The sequence below is a fragment of the Erythrolamprus reginae genome, chromosome 10, assembly GCF_031021105.1.
Source record: "Erythrolamprus reginae isolate rEryReg1 chromosome 10, rEryReg1.hap1, whole genome shotgun sequence".
Taxonomy (NCBI): Eukaryota; Metazoa; Chordata; class Lepidosauria; order Squamata; family Dipsadidae; genus Erythrolamprus; species Erythrolamprus reginae.
This window is the reverse complement of record NC_091959.1, coordinates 19,392,294-19,407,590: the sequence shown is the minus strand read 5'-3', so window position 1 is coordinate 19,407,590 and position 15,297 is coordinate 19,392,294. Positions and strand designations below refer to the sequence as shown.

The following is a 15,297-nucleotide window of genomic DNA, read 5'->3' as shown; positions in this document are numbered from 1 at the left end:
TACCATGCATAAATTGTATAGGCCTAGGGGGAAAGAAATATCTCAATTGGGTTTTAAGGAGCTTACGAAAAGCGAGGAGGGTGGGGGCAATTCTGATCTCTGGGGGGAGCTGGTTCCAGAGGGTCGGGGCCGCCACAGAGAAGGCTCTTCTCCTGGGTCCCGCTAAACGACATTGTTTAGTTGACAGGACCCGGAGAAGGCCAACTCTGTGGGACCTAACTGGTCGCTGGGATTCATGCAGCAGAAGGCAGTCCCGGAGATATTCTGGTCTGATGCCATGTATGTATATATGTACCAACATACATATAAACATACAGAGAGACTATTGCTGGGCTGGCCAAGTGCATATATATAAATATACATTGCTCAAAAAAAATAAAGAGAACACTCCAATAACACATCCTAGATCTGAATGAATGAAATATTCTCATTGAGTACTTTGTTCTGTACAAAGTTGAATGTGCACAACAGCCTGTGAAATTGATTGCTTCCTAAGTGGACAGTTTAATTTCACAGAAGTTGGATTTACTTGGAGTTATATTGTGTTGTTTAAGTGAGCAGTGCATTTTAGAAAGATTAGGCTTATGGACACATTCAGTGCTTCCTGAAATAAAACAGGAGGGCTCTGAATCTTAAGGCAAACCAGGGGTGAAATGCTCCTGCTTCACTCTTGCCTGTCAGTCATCGGGAAGTTGAGAAAAGGAAGAGGTAAGGAATAATGGACTTTTCTTTTATAAGCTTGCAACTCCTTAGATTCTTAATTTAAACAACAGTTTTTTACCAGCCATTGTTTTATGACTTCAAATGAAGATCATAACTAAAAACCACAACTTATGGTGTCAAATCTTCAAGGCCAAACCTTTAAGTTTAAATCCAAGAAGCGAGCAGAAAAATTACCTTTCCCTGGGCCAATGCAGCATCTAGCATCTTGCATCTAGGCTGTTGTTTATTCTTCAACCGGTTACCCTTTCCAGGTGCTCAGGATTCCCATACCAGCCTGGGCTAAAATAGGCAATGACAAGGTAAGCAGTGTGCGGTTTATGCATGCTCTATCCAGAGGTATTCAGTTTTGGATATTTGAGGTGAAAAAAAATCAACCAGAATCTCTAGACCATCCCAAATCACTTTCCAGGTTCTTGCAAAATTAATTTCTATTGATTGATTTCTAAATATACTGTCCAGTCATCTTCTCTGGCGATGCAATTCTAAGTGGGTTATTGATTGATGGTCTTGATTCTAGAAATCGCTTTTCTTCACAATTTCAGGTGCTTCCTCCAGTAAATGGAATCCCAACCTTTTAATCATCCTTTATTGGCCCATTGTACCTAATATAATTGGTGGATTCCCAATATCAATCTTGACTTGATTTGATGGAAGAATGTATTTCCACACTGGGGTGGGTGATGGTCTTAATTTCTCTTTTTTCTCTCTCTCTCTTTCTGTTTGATTTGGCTGTCATTGATACCCAGAGATCCAACAGATTTCTCAGATCATTTCCTGTACTTTACAGCCCTGATCACTTTTTTCAGATCACTTTGCCATTAAATGCAGGGTGGAGTGGGCCATGTTGATCTTGGTCTTGACAAACCAGATCTTTGTGCCTTGGGTGGTTCAACAGGAGCATGTTTAGTAGACCATTAAGTATAAGACTATGTATGTATGTATGTATGTATGTATGTATGTATGTATGTATGTATGTATGTACGTACGTATAAAGAATTGTCCTAAAATGTGAGTTCCAGGTGTATTTATAAATGAAGAGGCAACAGCCATCGCAATCTCAGGAATGTTGCCCTAAAATGCGAGTTCCAGGTGTATTTATAAATGTTTAAAATTTATTTAAAACTACTAAAATTACTTAGCTTTCGTTAGACCTCTACTAACTTCGTCAGAGTATTAAAATCCCCATTGAAGACATAGTTGAGCAACTATGTAAACTGAGCAGCATTATATAAGATCAGTTTTAAATAATAATAATGATAATAATAATAATAATAATAATAATAATAATAATTTATTATATTTGTATGCCGCCCCTGTTAAATGTTCAGGAGATGGCTGTTGGCTCTTCATATATATGTATGTATGCATGTATGTATGTGTATGCATTGATGGGCTACCAAAAATTTTACTACCACACTGTGGGCGTGGCTTATGCTTTTTCTTTCAACATCTTTCAGTGCAAATTGGGTGCTCTGGGGTGGAGCTCCATTTTCACTACCCCACTGCGTTCCCCCCAGTCCGAGCAGTAGCCCACCCCTGTATGTATGTATGTATATTCTATCCTTTAAATTTCTGTGAATTATACAAGAAGAAAACAAGCAGTCACCATGGCAATGCATGTGCCAAGGGTTGATGAATTGATGACATTGTCAGATATCGGTGCCATTTTGTTACATGGGCCATGCACAACTTTACCACTTGTTTTAACTTTCCTGCATTTCAACTTTGCGAATTATGGATGTACTTTGCTGTTCACTTTTTCCAAACCAAATATCTAGATCCCTTGAGACATCCTAATTCCAGACTCAAGAATGGGTCTTTCCAACCTATTTTCACCTAGCCAGAATAATGTTTCCACCAACTGTAAGCCAACCACTTCCAGCAGACACATGAGAAATGCCCCAAAACCCCCACATTGTTTCTCTGATGTTTGCTCCCAACCTTAGAACATACCAATTGGCATGGCTTCGACAGGGATGATCGGTCCCTGAGAAATTTCCCTTAGATACCATGCAAATTCTTGCTATCTCTTGTGGAAGTTGCTTAAGCGAACTGAACATATAAAGTCAAACTATTTGAAACCCTCTTTTTGGAGCCTTTGTCTATTACCCACAGAGAGAAAGAGCTTGATAACTTCTAATTTGAATCTGCAAAATCCAACGGAGAAAACTTTCTTGGATATAAGGAAAAAACACATCAGGACTCAAATTTCCCCCCCTCAGTGATGGGAGAATGTTGAGTGCATCTAAATAGCAGTAGCAATAGCCCCTATCATCCTTTTCCTCCTATGTAGGACTGTATGACTGTAACTTTTTATTTATTTTTATTTTTCTATTAATTTTTTTGTCCAATATTTTCCCGAAAGTAAGACAGTGTCTTACTTTCTTTTTACCCCCAAAAGCCCCACTACGTCTTACTTTCGGGGTATGTCTTACATTGGAAAAAAATTGAAAGGGTCGCGTTCCCGAAGGCATCTCCCCAGAGTCCAGAAGGGCAGCCGCGGGACAGGAGCCTGGTGAGCCCTTTTCCAAGTTCAACCTCAGGGCTCCAAGCGGCGTGCACGCATGGAGCCACAGATGCGTGTCGGGGAAGCATGTGTCTGGAGGGAAGGAGCCGCTCTGCGCAGTTGGGCAGCCCCACCTGCCTGCCGGAAAGGAGGCGGGCGAAGGAGGGCGCAGCTCCGGCCGCTCGGCCTCGGAGCTGGTCGGCCTCGCTGGCCGCTTGCAGCCGAGCCTCGGCAGGACTCGGTTGCTGGGACGAGTGCCTTCGCTGCAAGCCACCGCCCGCTCGGCTCGCTTCGGACCAGCGCCGTCCTTCACTTTGCCAAGCCGGGGAAGAGGCGGTGGTGCCGCGGCGAGGCGAAGGCGAGGGGCGCGCGGGGAGCTTGGAAGCGACGTCATCGGGCTCCCCCCCCCGGCAATACCCCCGTGTTTCCCCGAAAGTAAGACATATGTCTTACTTTCGGGGTACGGCTTATATTAGCCGACCCCCCTGAAACCCCCGAGGGTGTCTTACTATCGGGGAAACAGGGTATACACACACACACACACACACACATAGTAAAATCATGATGAAGGTTATAGAGGAGATACTCATAGTAAAATATATCTAAGAAAGAATAGAAAAGAAGATATAGTAATAGAACATATCAATGAAAGAATAGAAGAAGAGATATATGAATAGAAGAAAGGTATAGGAAATATAGGAGAGCAATAGGACAGCGGATGGAAGTCACACTAGTGCACTTGTATTCGCCCCTTACTTGTTGCTTGTATCCTAAGATTTTTATTAATATTGAAACCACATGTTTCTTGACAAATCTATATTTTCTTTCATGTAAACTGAGAGCATATGCACCAAGACAAATTCCTTGTGTGTTCAATCACACTTGGCCAATAAAGAATTCTATTCTATTCTATTCTATTCCTAGACTAATGTACCACTTCATGGTGCTCTACAGCCCTCTCTCAACTGTTTACAGAGTCAGTCTCTTGCCCCCAATAATCTGGGTCCTCATTTTTGGAAGGATAGAAGGCTGAGTCAACCTTGAGCCGGTCAGGATCGAACTGCTGGCAGTTGGCAGAGTCAGCATACAATACTATATTCTAACCACTGTGCCACCAGGGCTCATAAAGAAATAGCATGTAAGAGAATGACAGGCAAATGACTCCTGATTTTCTTCCTGCACAAACTATCTTTATTTGAAAAATGCACAATGCTTCTCCAATTACCTGATCTCATTATAATTAATAGTAATATTCAGTGATGGGCTCCTACAGGTACGGTCAGATAAGCAGAACAGGTAGAAAAATGTTGGTCAGGTACGCAGAACCAGTAGAAAAATGTTGAATTTTTTTCTTTTTAAAAATTATTATTATTATTAATAATGTTTTAAAATTATTATTATTATTATTAATAATGTTTGCCGCCCCTCTCCGTAGACTTGTGGAGGCTCACAACAGTGATAAAAACAATACATGGTAACAAATCTAATAATTAAAATCTAAAATAACAGTTTTACATTACAAAGCCTAAAAAAAATAACAACACCCCCCCCCCCCCCTCAGTAGATAAAATACATACACACAGTCATATAATGCACATTTTTCCCTTTTGGACTCTGGGTATGTTTTTCCTATCCCAGTAAATGAAGTTGAATGTGTATAATTTTAGAACAACTGTGCATGCGTTTGCATGTATGTGTGCGTACATACACATACAGTTTATATAGTAGATAATGTATAGTTTTGTATGCCTGTGTGTATGTCCACATATGGCATATATACATAGAATTAAATAGTATATTTTGGATGCTCAGTAATAGTAAATAGAGAGGGAAATTGCATCTCTTTGAGGCGAGGAGAGGCCAGGCACCCTAACCCTAACCCTGAGTTATGTCAAGTTGGCCATCTTTAAGAAAGTCACATGACCTTTAAGCCACCCCCTCCGGTCACATGATTGTAAAGCCACTCCTACCTGGTCACATGGCTGGCAAGCCACACCCATAAAATAAGCCACGCCCGCCATGTGGTAAATTGTTTTGCAGCCCTTCACTAGTAATATTACTTATAACTATTACTAATTAACATTACTAATAAAAAGTCTATATCTTATTTTTTTATGGAGCCACATTATGGGGGAACTAGAATACAGTGGTACCTCTACTTAAGAACGCTTCTACTTAAGAACTTTTCTTGCCTCTTCTTAAGAACCATTTTTTACTTAAGAACCCGAGCCCAGAAAAATTTCCCAGAAAATTTGAGAGCGGCACTCAAGATGGCCAGTTTCTGGCCATTCCCCCTTTGATCCCAGCCATCTCGGGCTTTTCTGGGCTGCCAGAGGAGCCTTTCAGTGGCGCTTAAGGAGGCTGTGGCAGTCCAGAGTGAACGAAGCATTTTCCTTTCTCTGGGTGCTTGGAGAGGGAATAAACCTCTGCCAGCGCCCAGAGAAAAGAAACGCTCCCTTCGCTCTGGACAGTAACTGTCCTCCTCCTCTTCTTCATCCTCCTTCTCCCACCCAAATTCTGAGTTTTTATTTCTTTCCTAATGGGTTAGCATGCATTATTTGCTTTTACAATGATTCCTATAGGAAAAATTGCTTCTACTTACAAACTTTTCTGCTTAATCACGGAACGAATTAAGTTCTTAAGTAGATATACCACTGTAGTTTGTAACATCTTTGCTGTCACTATCTCAATACCATTTTATATATTGTTTAATATCTAGTGTCCGCTTCTCTTCCCTCCCCAGTATCTTGGCTACAAACCAGGGCCAGGTTTCTCTTACCTTTTCCTACCAGTGCACTGCCTGCACATTGCGACGTTTCATGTGCGTGCATGCACGTCCTCAGTGCGATTTTGCTTCCGCGCATGCACAGAGGGACAATTTTCCTTCTGCACATGTTCAGAGAGTCAAAAATTGCCGAAAATCGGGGGGGGGGAGATGGTGGTGCATATGGACTGACAAAGAAACATTGGAGCCGTCGCACCAAAATTGCGCAATCGGCGGTTCACTATCAGAACGGCGCACCATACCGAACCGCTCAGAACCCACCTCTGCTATAAATGTCTCCAATTCATTTTCCAAAATCAGGACTCGAAACGCTGTCAGACTGATGACAGTTTCCCTGAGAAAACGTTTTTGAGACTCTCAACATTCTAATTCCCTCCAACATTTGGGTGGCTTTTTAAAAAAAAATAGGGAAAATAGTGTCACTTCCTCTTAGTCAGCCAAGTATTTTAAAGAAGTGGAATCTTTTTGTAAGCGTCTAGAATTCCGTTTTCTCCCCCAACCCCGACACACACTTTTTTCCTTAGGCAAAAAAGTTATGTTTTGTACAACTTCCTCCTTTAGAAGGCTGGAATTGGTATAACAACTGGACGTAGGGTATTAAATGTTCAAAGTTAAGTTTGATTAAGTGTTTGGCAAGGAGAGAACTCTTACACGAGAGAGGAAAAACTTGGCATTTCACAGGCATTTCACTGCCCTTGTCTGGCCTGCCTGAGGCCAATCTGAAACTAGGAAACTAAATACAGTGGTACCTCTACTTAAGAACGCCTCTACTTAAGAACTTTTCTAGATAAGAACCAGGTGTTCAAGATTTTTTTGCCTCTTCTCAAGAACCATTTTCCACTTAAGAGCCTGAGCCCGGAAAAAATTCCCAGAAAATTTGAGAGCGGCACGAAGGCCCAGCCAGTTTCCTGCCATTCCCCCTGGGTTTCTCTCTCTGGCGCAGTGTATGGGAGGCAGCCTCGTGCCGGGTGTATGGAAGGCGCGTGCTCCTCCTCGCCACCTCAGAGTCCCTCTTTTTTCTTTTTTAAGCCTTAAAGTTTTGGATTTTTTTTATTCCCCTCCCCTCACCTTCCTTCGGCAGTGACTGCCCTCTTCCTCCTCCTCCCACCCAAGTTCCGAGCTTTTATTTCTTTCCTAATGGGTTTGCACACATTATTTGCTTTTACATTGATTCCTATGGGGAAAATTGCTTCTACTTTTCTACTTAAGAACTTAGTCATGGAAGGAATTAAGTTTTTAAGCAGAGATACCACTGTATAAATATATTAAGTGTACACCACCACACAATACAACTGTGTTGCTTTTATTTTGTAGACTTGTTTTTCAATTTACAGATGTGTGTACTTATCACTTCCACAACCCTATTGGTTCAACCATCTCAGTCATGGGATCCTCCCCTCCCTCACCTGAGGGGACGCCATTGAAGGGCTACCAAAATTTTTATTACCACACTGTGGACGTGGCTTATGCAGGACGCCCTGCATTTTCTTTCAACATCTTTCAGTGCAAATTGGGGGCTCTGGGGTGGCGCTCCATTTTCGTTACCCCACTGCGTTTCCTCCTCATCCGGGTAGTAGCCCACCCCGGGGGATGCCATCCGGGTAGAGGAAACCAACTCCCCCCCAGAGATTAGAATAGCCCTCACCCTTCTTGCCTTTCGCAAGCTTCTTAAAACCCACCTCTGTCGTCAGGCATGGGGGAATTAAGATATTCTTTCCCCCTAGGCTTCTACAATTTATGCATGGTACGTTTGTATGTATGATTGGTTTTAAAATAAGGGTTTTTAGCTTCTTTAGTATTGGATTGTCGCATGTTGTTTTTACCACTGTTGTTAGTCGCCCCGAGTCTACGGAGAGGGGCGGCATACAAATCCAATAAAATAATGAAATGAAATGGCCGGGGAATGGCACGATTGACAGATTTCCAGCAAAAATAGCCGTTTTATTGCTTCTGCGCATACACGGAAGCAAAAATACAGACAAAAATAGCCAAAATCTTGCTTGCACTCATTTTTTTTGGGGGGGGGCATGTTTTGCTTCTGCACATATGCGGAAGCAAAATAAATCTCCAAAATCTCTCCTTTGCACACATCTTGCGCATGTGCAAAAGCAAAATCTCGCTCGGACATGAGTGTGCGCACACCAGAGAAGTGAAGCTGTGTGCACAGAGCACTGGTAGCTACAGGAGCAGCAACCTCCACCTGATCTGGGGTGCTTCTCCAAAGAGGGCCTTTGTAGAATGAATTAAGCCATGCTCGAAAAGATAAAGTTTCCCATAAAGCAGAACCTAGTTTGAATTTGCCAACCAAGGCCCTATACAGAATCAATGCTTGTTAATAACTGGGATGTTAGCCAACTTTAAATTTTCAAGTTTTCAATTTTCAAGTTTAATCACAGATTAAGTGTTAATTATTAAGTGCTAATTTTTAAAAAGTTTTTAAAAAAACTTTTGCCAGACCAATCCTTGAATACAGCTCATCTGTCTGGATCCCACACTGCATTTTGGACATAAATAATTAGAAGGTGTCCAGAGATACTTCACTAGAAGAGCCCTCCACTCCTCCACTACGCAGCTAGACTTACAATTCTGGGTTTAGAAAGCTTAGAACTACATCGCCTTAAACACGACCTAGGTATAGCCCATAAAATCATCTGCTGCAACATTCTTGCTGTCAATGACTACTTCAGCTTCAACTACAACAACACACGAGCTCACAAGAGGTACAAACTTAAAATAAACTGCTACAAACTTGACTGTAGGAAATACGACTTTAGTAACTGAGTAGTTAATGCATGGACTAACCCCCACTGTTGACCTCTCCCAATTCCTAAGAGGTCAGTAAGGGGTATGCATCAATGCACCAGCGTGCCTTCCATTCCCTGTCCTAATGTCTCTATCTCCCACTAGTATCAGTATATAGATATCGTTATATCTTTGTACACTACCAATACTTACTTGACAAAAATAAATAAATAAATAAATAAATGCTTTGTCGATAGGTGAGAAGAGGTAAAATTGCAAACTAAAATGGGTAATTCAGTAATATCGCTAGTCCTTGTAGTCCCAGTGATCTAGAAAACACACTGCATTGTGAATGATCTTTCAAAATATATAAACAGACATAGAAAAACGTTTCAAAAGGTTATCGGAATGTGCAAGCCTACAATTTCTCCTCGAATCCCTGCAATTCCAGTACCCAGTAGGATACACTAAATCTTATCATCTCCATTATTGTTTGCATTGGTTTGGGTTAGCTTTAAGGTGTCCAAATTCTCAAAACAAGGAATCCTATAGTTTGATGCAAAGCATCATTTTTAGGGTTAACAAAGTCACTTAAAACAAGGCTAAAAGTCTCCGTTTGCTGTCCTTTGTTTTACTGCCAAGAATGGATTTATAATTGGATTCACTCAGAAAGCAGTGGGACGTTGGGATTCACACATGACCACCTGGGCTTTTGACCAGCGTCCAAAGACCCGTGCCCTGGGGGACCTATTGAATTTCAGTAACGCAGTTAACAGAATTAATGAAGTCTGCAACCGGTATTAAAAAAACCCCAACTGTTTAGTTTACAGTCATTTAGCTTACAGTCAAATCTCCACGGGATTCAGCCAAATGATAAACGTACCAGAAATGAAGCATTGTGCCTTGGCAGCAGTCGCGGGTTCCAAAACCTTTTGCTACTGGTTCGTGTACCATGTTCGCGGGCGTATGCATGCGTAGAAGCATCCTGGGCAGGGGGGCGGAGACTCCTGGTGCCAGCGCTACTTGTTCTCAGAACCGGGAGCAACCTACCGCTGGCAGTAATAATATTGGAGGCTGGTCTTGGACTCAGTGATGAGCTCCTCTGGGTATGGTCAAGTATGCAGAACTGGTAGAAAACTTTTGATTTCTTTTTTCATTTTTTCCCTTCTGGGCTCCGGGTATGTTTTTCCTATCGCAGTAAATGAGGTTGAATGTGTATAATTTTAGAAGAGCTGCGCGTGAGTCTGTGTATGTGTATATATATATATACAGATACAGTTTATATAGTAGATAATGTATATTTTTGTGTGCCTGTGTGTAATATGTATGTACACATATGGCATATATACATAGAATTAAATAATCTATTTTGGATGTTCAGAAATAGTAAATAGAGAGGGAAATTGTGTCTCTTTGAGGCGAGGAGAGGCCAGGCACCCTAAACCTTGACTTGAGTGACGTCAAGTTGGCCACCTTTAAGCCAGTCATATGACCTTTAAGCCACCCCCAGTCGCATGATTGTCAAGCCACTCCTACCGGGTCACATGGCCAGCAAGCCACACCCACAAAATAAGCCACGCCTACAGTGTGGTATTAAAACTTTTTGCAGCCCTTGACTGGTCTTGGTTTCAGGAAAGATGTAAACACGCCATGGTTTCAGATCAGAGAAAGGTGAATTAATATGGCTCGTTTGGATAGAAAAGTACATAGTAAGTACAAGATATTCACTGAACCGGCCGTGATGACTGGTGGTCCACTCTCGCAAAACGGTCCTCCAGTTGCTGTGGCTTGCAAAATATCCCTCTGCGCAAAAAGTACAAGATATTTTCCTTTTATTCGTTCTTTCAGGATCATCCCCAGTCCAGGTTACTTGCTGTTTTATCATGTACCGGCAGTCCTTAATCTACAACGGGTCATTTAGTGATTGTTTCAAAGTTACAATGGCACTGAAAAAAAAGCGGTCTTTTTCACAACTGACCACTGTTGACGCTTCCCTGTGGTCACTTGATCAAAATTCAGATGCTTGACAACTGACCCGTATTCATGACAGTCGCAGTGTCCAGGGGTCAGGTGACCTTCTGACTAAGCAAAGTCGATGGGGAAGCCTGATTCGCTTAACAACCATGTGCTTAACTTAACAACTGCACTGATTCTCTCAACATCTGTGACAAGAAAGGTTGTAAAATGACAAAATTCACTTGTTTAGCAACAGACATTTGGGGCTCAATCGTCATAAGTCCAGGACTAGATAGAGATTAAAATTCTACAGGGCCTACACTTCTTTAAAAAAAATATATTTTTATTGTTTTCAAAATAAAAGACATAACATGACACACAAACATAAACAAAACATAACACATAACATAGAAAGGAGCTACAATTGCTCCGCTCAGTATTGAAGTCTTAGTGCAAAAAGGAAAAATTAATTATAGTTTAGATCAATTCAGAAAAGTAAACATCTGTAAAATATCTTTATATAATCTATTCTATCTAATAAATTTAACTATTAAACTTTTTATTTCAACATCTTTAAACATTCCTTTTATTCCACCAACAGTAAATCTTTTGCCAAGTTTTATAAAATTCTGTTTCTACTTGATTATTCAACCGCCTCGTCATCATATCTAATTCTGCGCATTCCATAATCTTACTGAAAACCTCATTGTCCTTGGAGATTTCCGTTTCTTTCCATTTTTGTGCGAAAACAATCCTTGCAGCTACTAAAATATGAATTATTAAATAATATATATCTTTTATATTTATCATTTGTAACACCTAATACACTTCTATATATACTCTTCCCATTCCCACCGCTACTGATGCATTGCATGCACAGCTTAGCTTCTGGGTGTATTTACATGCATCCCAGCGTGGCTTTGCTCCTGCACATGAGCAGGAAGCAAAATCTTGCGAGGAGGAGTGCGCGCAGTTGAGATTTTGACATGCACAGAAGCAAAAACACACTGGAATGTGCATGCATGCACACAGGAAAATGGAAGCTGTGCACAGAGCGCAACTTTAGCTAACGATGCGCCGTCCTTATCCGTACTGATAGCAACCCAATACTGCTTCTAACTGAGGGAATTCACTTTTGAGTTAAGATTTATGGGAAGGAGCCGGTTATTGCAGCTGATGACATTAATAATGTAGATTGATTTATACAAGTTTGCTTGTAAAGACTTGGAAACAGTAATTTACAGATAAGTTTCAGTCATATTTTTATTGCTTAATAGTTCTTTTAAGTGCCCGATTGCTGAGCTGGCTCACAGGTCTCACCCGTGAGAATGTAAAAGTCTCCCAATCTTTGTAATTTGGCAAAACCCGCAGTGTATTAAAATTTAAAGACACATTTCCTAGAGATTAATATTAGAGGCAGGTTCCACTCACCTCTCCTACCGGTTCACATCGTGATGGAAGTTCAAAGTTCACGTTGTGCAAAATAGCAGAAGCCTTTGCGCATGTGCAGAGGGATATTTTGCAAGCCACAGCAACTGGAGGACCAGTTTGGGAGAGTGGACCACCAGTCATCACTGCCGGTTCGGTGAGTGGTATTTACCAGTAGTAAACTTCCGCTACTGGTTCTAAAGAATTGGTCCAAACTGACAGCAACTCACCACTGACCATTATTCTGCCTTTAGTGGAAATTCTCACAGATATATTCAGCAATGTTACACCTGCAAAATCCCGAATGAATTGTGGGAATTGTGACCTAATAGATTTGGAGGACACCAGACTGGGGAAAAATGATTTCCATCAAAATAGATAAGAAGTAATAGCAAGCAGGCTATGGTAGATATTCTCAAAATAATCCAAACTACAAGGGCTATCTGGAAAGTAAGGTTACAAGGAACGAAGCTCTCCTGGGGAATGTTCATGGGGTACTTGGTATTATTATTATTGTGTAGCAGAAAGCCAGCAGAAGAGGACGAACAGGGCCAGTGGTCAGTAGATCATTGACTGGCACTATGGTGAAGGTTAGAAATGAGCGTCCTCATTCTGTTTCCCTCCAAGTGCGAAGTGTGCGCTGTGATATGCTACCTGAACACTAAGGGCATGAACGCTGATGCGATGGGTGCCCAAGATTTGTGTCCAATGGGTGCCCAAGATTTTTCTCGGTGATTGCTGAGTTTTGAAATTTTTAGCTGAAAGAGAATGCATATGGTGCCACTGCATTGATTGACGTTTGTTCTCTAGAGCAGTGATTTTCAACCTTTTTTACATTTACAAAATCCTGGGGCACATTGAGCAGGGGGGGGGGGCTCTCTATCTTGCTTTCTTTCTCTCTCTCGCTTTCTTTCTCTCTCTCTTTCTCTCTCTTGCTTTCTTTCTCTTTGAAGGCGTGAAGAAGGAAGCTCAGCTTCTGGTCTCGGAATCTGAACTTCGCGGCACACCTGACCATGTCTCGCGGCACACTGGTTGAAAAACAGTGCTCTAGAGTATGGTGATAAGCCCAAGTTTCATCTCCTGTCGCTATACCGTTAAGAAAAGCCTCACCTTCAATCTCGAAATGGTCAAGAAATTCTCGGGCGGCACTCACTCTGTCGATTTTGTGTGCCTCAGTCAGCATCTTGGGTGCCCATCGCAGCAGCAGTCTTGCCCTTAGCATTCAAGTAATGAATTACAGTGTGTACTTCGCACTTAGAGGAAAATGGAATGAGGACACTCATCTCTAACCTTCAACACAATGCTAGTTGTTGATCTACTGACCACTGGCACTGCTGGTTCTCTTCTGCTACATGATAGTAATACCAACTTCCCCCACGAACATTCCCAGCTAAAGCTATGTGCTTTGTAAAATGTGGATCATCCTTGTATAATAGGGCAATTATGTCTATCATATGGTAGTCATATCGCATAAACAGAACAGTTGCTAATCACTGCATGGATTGCTTATTAATGGGTCAGTTGAATATTATCCTCAAGATTTACCCTTTAAACCATTATTTATATGTTGAAATGAACAAAACTTCACATCTGAAATAGATCTCCATATATGGAATTATTACTCTACTATCCTTCTAGCCAAACAATGTATATTCATCTGAGTCAGAACTGGTTGGGTTCCTTAATGTGCTTAATGCCGTTGGGCTAAATTTCAACAGAGCAATTATGCAGACTCCTTTCCTTTTGATATTCAAAAAGCAAAAGTCAGCATTAAGTTCACTATCAAGAGACGGCTTGGTCTCTTCAGCCTTGAAATGTGGCATTTAAGAGGTGACTTGATCGAAGTGTATAGAATCATGCATGGGATAGAAAAGGTGGACAGAGAAAAATTCTTTTCTCTATCACACAATACTAGGACGAGAGGGCACTCCCTAAAGCTCATAGGTAAGAAAGTGAGGACAAACAAGGGGAAATATTTCTTCATCCAGAAGGCCCTTAGTTTATGGGATTCACTTCCAGAAGAGGTCACGACAGCTGTCAGCCTGGATAGCTTCAAGGTGGGATTAGACAGATTCATGGATGTCAAGTGTAGCGGTGATTATTGAAATGGATGTCCAAGTGCTGCCTCTATGTTGGTTGAGGCAGGCAGGGTTCCCTTGGGTACCATTTATTGGGGGTCAAGGGAAAGGGAGGGTTTTGCCTTCTCTTTCTGCTCAAGATCCCCATGGACAATTGGTGGACCACTGTGAGACACAGAATGCTGGACTCGATGGGCTTTGGCCCGATTCAGCATGGCTCTTCTTATGTTCCTATGTTCTTAAAAGCAGTCATGGAATATGCAGAGTCTTAAGAAACATCTCCTTCACACCACATCCTCAAGAGTTTGATCAACAAGGCAACCACAGAACTTTCTAAACCCAGCACTAGAACATAAACCAGCTTTCCATCAAAATCAGAGGTGGTACCCTGTTTCCCCGATAGTAAGACACCCCCAATTGTAAGACGTATCGGGGGTTTCAGAGGGGTCGGCTAGTATAAGCCGTACCCCGAAAGTAAGACATATGTCTTACTTTCGGGGAAACACGGGGGTATTGCCGGGGGGGGAAGCCTGATGACGTCGCTTCCAAGCTCCCCGCGCGCCCCTCACCTTCGCCTCGGTGCCACCGCCTCTTCCCCGGCTTGGCAAAGCGAAGGACGGCGCTGGTCCGAAGCGAGCCAAGCGGGCGGCGGCGGCTTGCAGCGAAGGCGCTCGTCCCAGCAACCGAGTCCTGCCGAGGCTCGGCTGCAAGCGGCCAGCGAGGCCGACCAGCTCCGAGGCGAGCGGCCGGAGCTGTGCCCTCCTTCGCCCGCCTCCTTTCCGGCAGGCAGGTGGGGCTGCCCAACTGCGCAGAGCGGCTCCTCCTCTCCAGACACACGCTTCCCCGACACACGTCTGTGGCTCCACGCGTGCACGCCGCTTGGAGCACTGAGGTTGAACTTGGAAAAGGGCTCACGAGGCTCCTGTCCCACGGCTGCCCTTCTGGACTCTGGGGAGATGCCTTCGGGAATGCGACCCTTTCAATTTTTTTCCAATGTAAGACATACCCCGAAAGTAAGACATAGTGGGGCTTTTGGGGGTAAAAAGAAAGTAAGACACTGTCTTACTTTCGGGAAAACA

At 42.5% G+C, this 15,297-nt stretch overlaps 1 protein-coding gene across 1 annotated transcript in view; it reads left to right on the top strand.

The window, feature by feature from the left end:
• CERS3 (ceramide synthase 3) overlaps nucleotides 1–15,297 on the top strand; it is a 53,375-nt gene that overhangs the window by 21,970 nt on the left and 16,108 nt on the right. Inside the window, exon 10 of the mRNA XM_070762794.1 lies at nucleotides 975–1,022. Coding sequence (XP_070618895.1) covers nucleotides 975–1,022 — 48 coding nt within the window. The remainder of the gene's footprint in view (nucleotides 1–974; nucleotides 1,023–15,297) is intronic.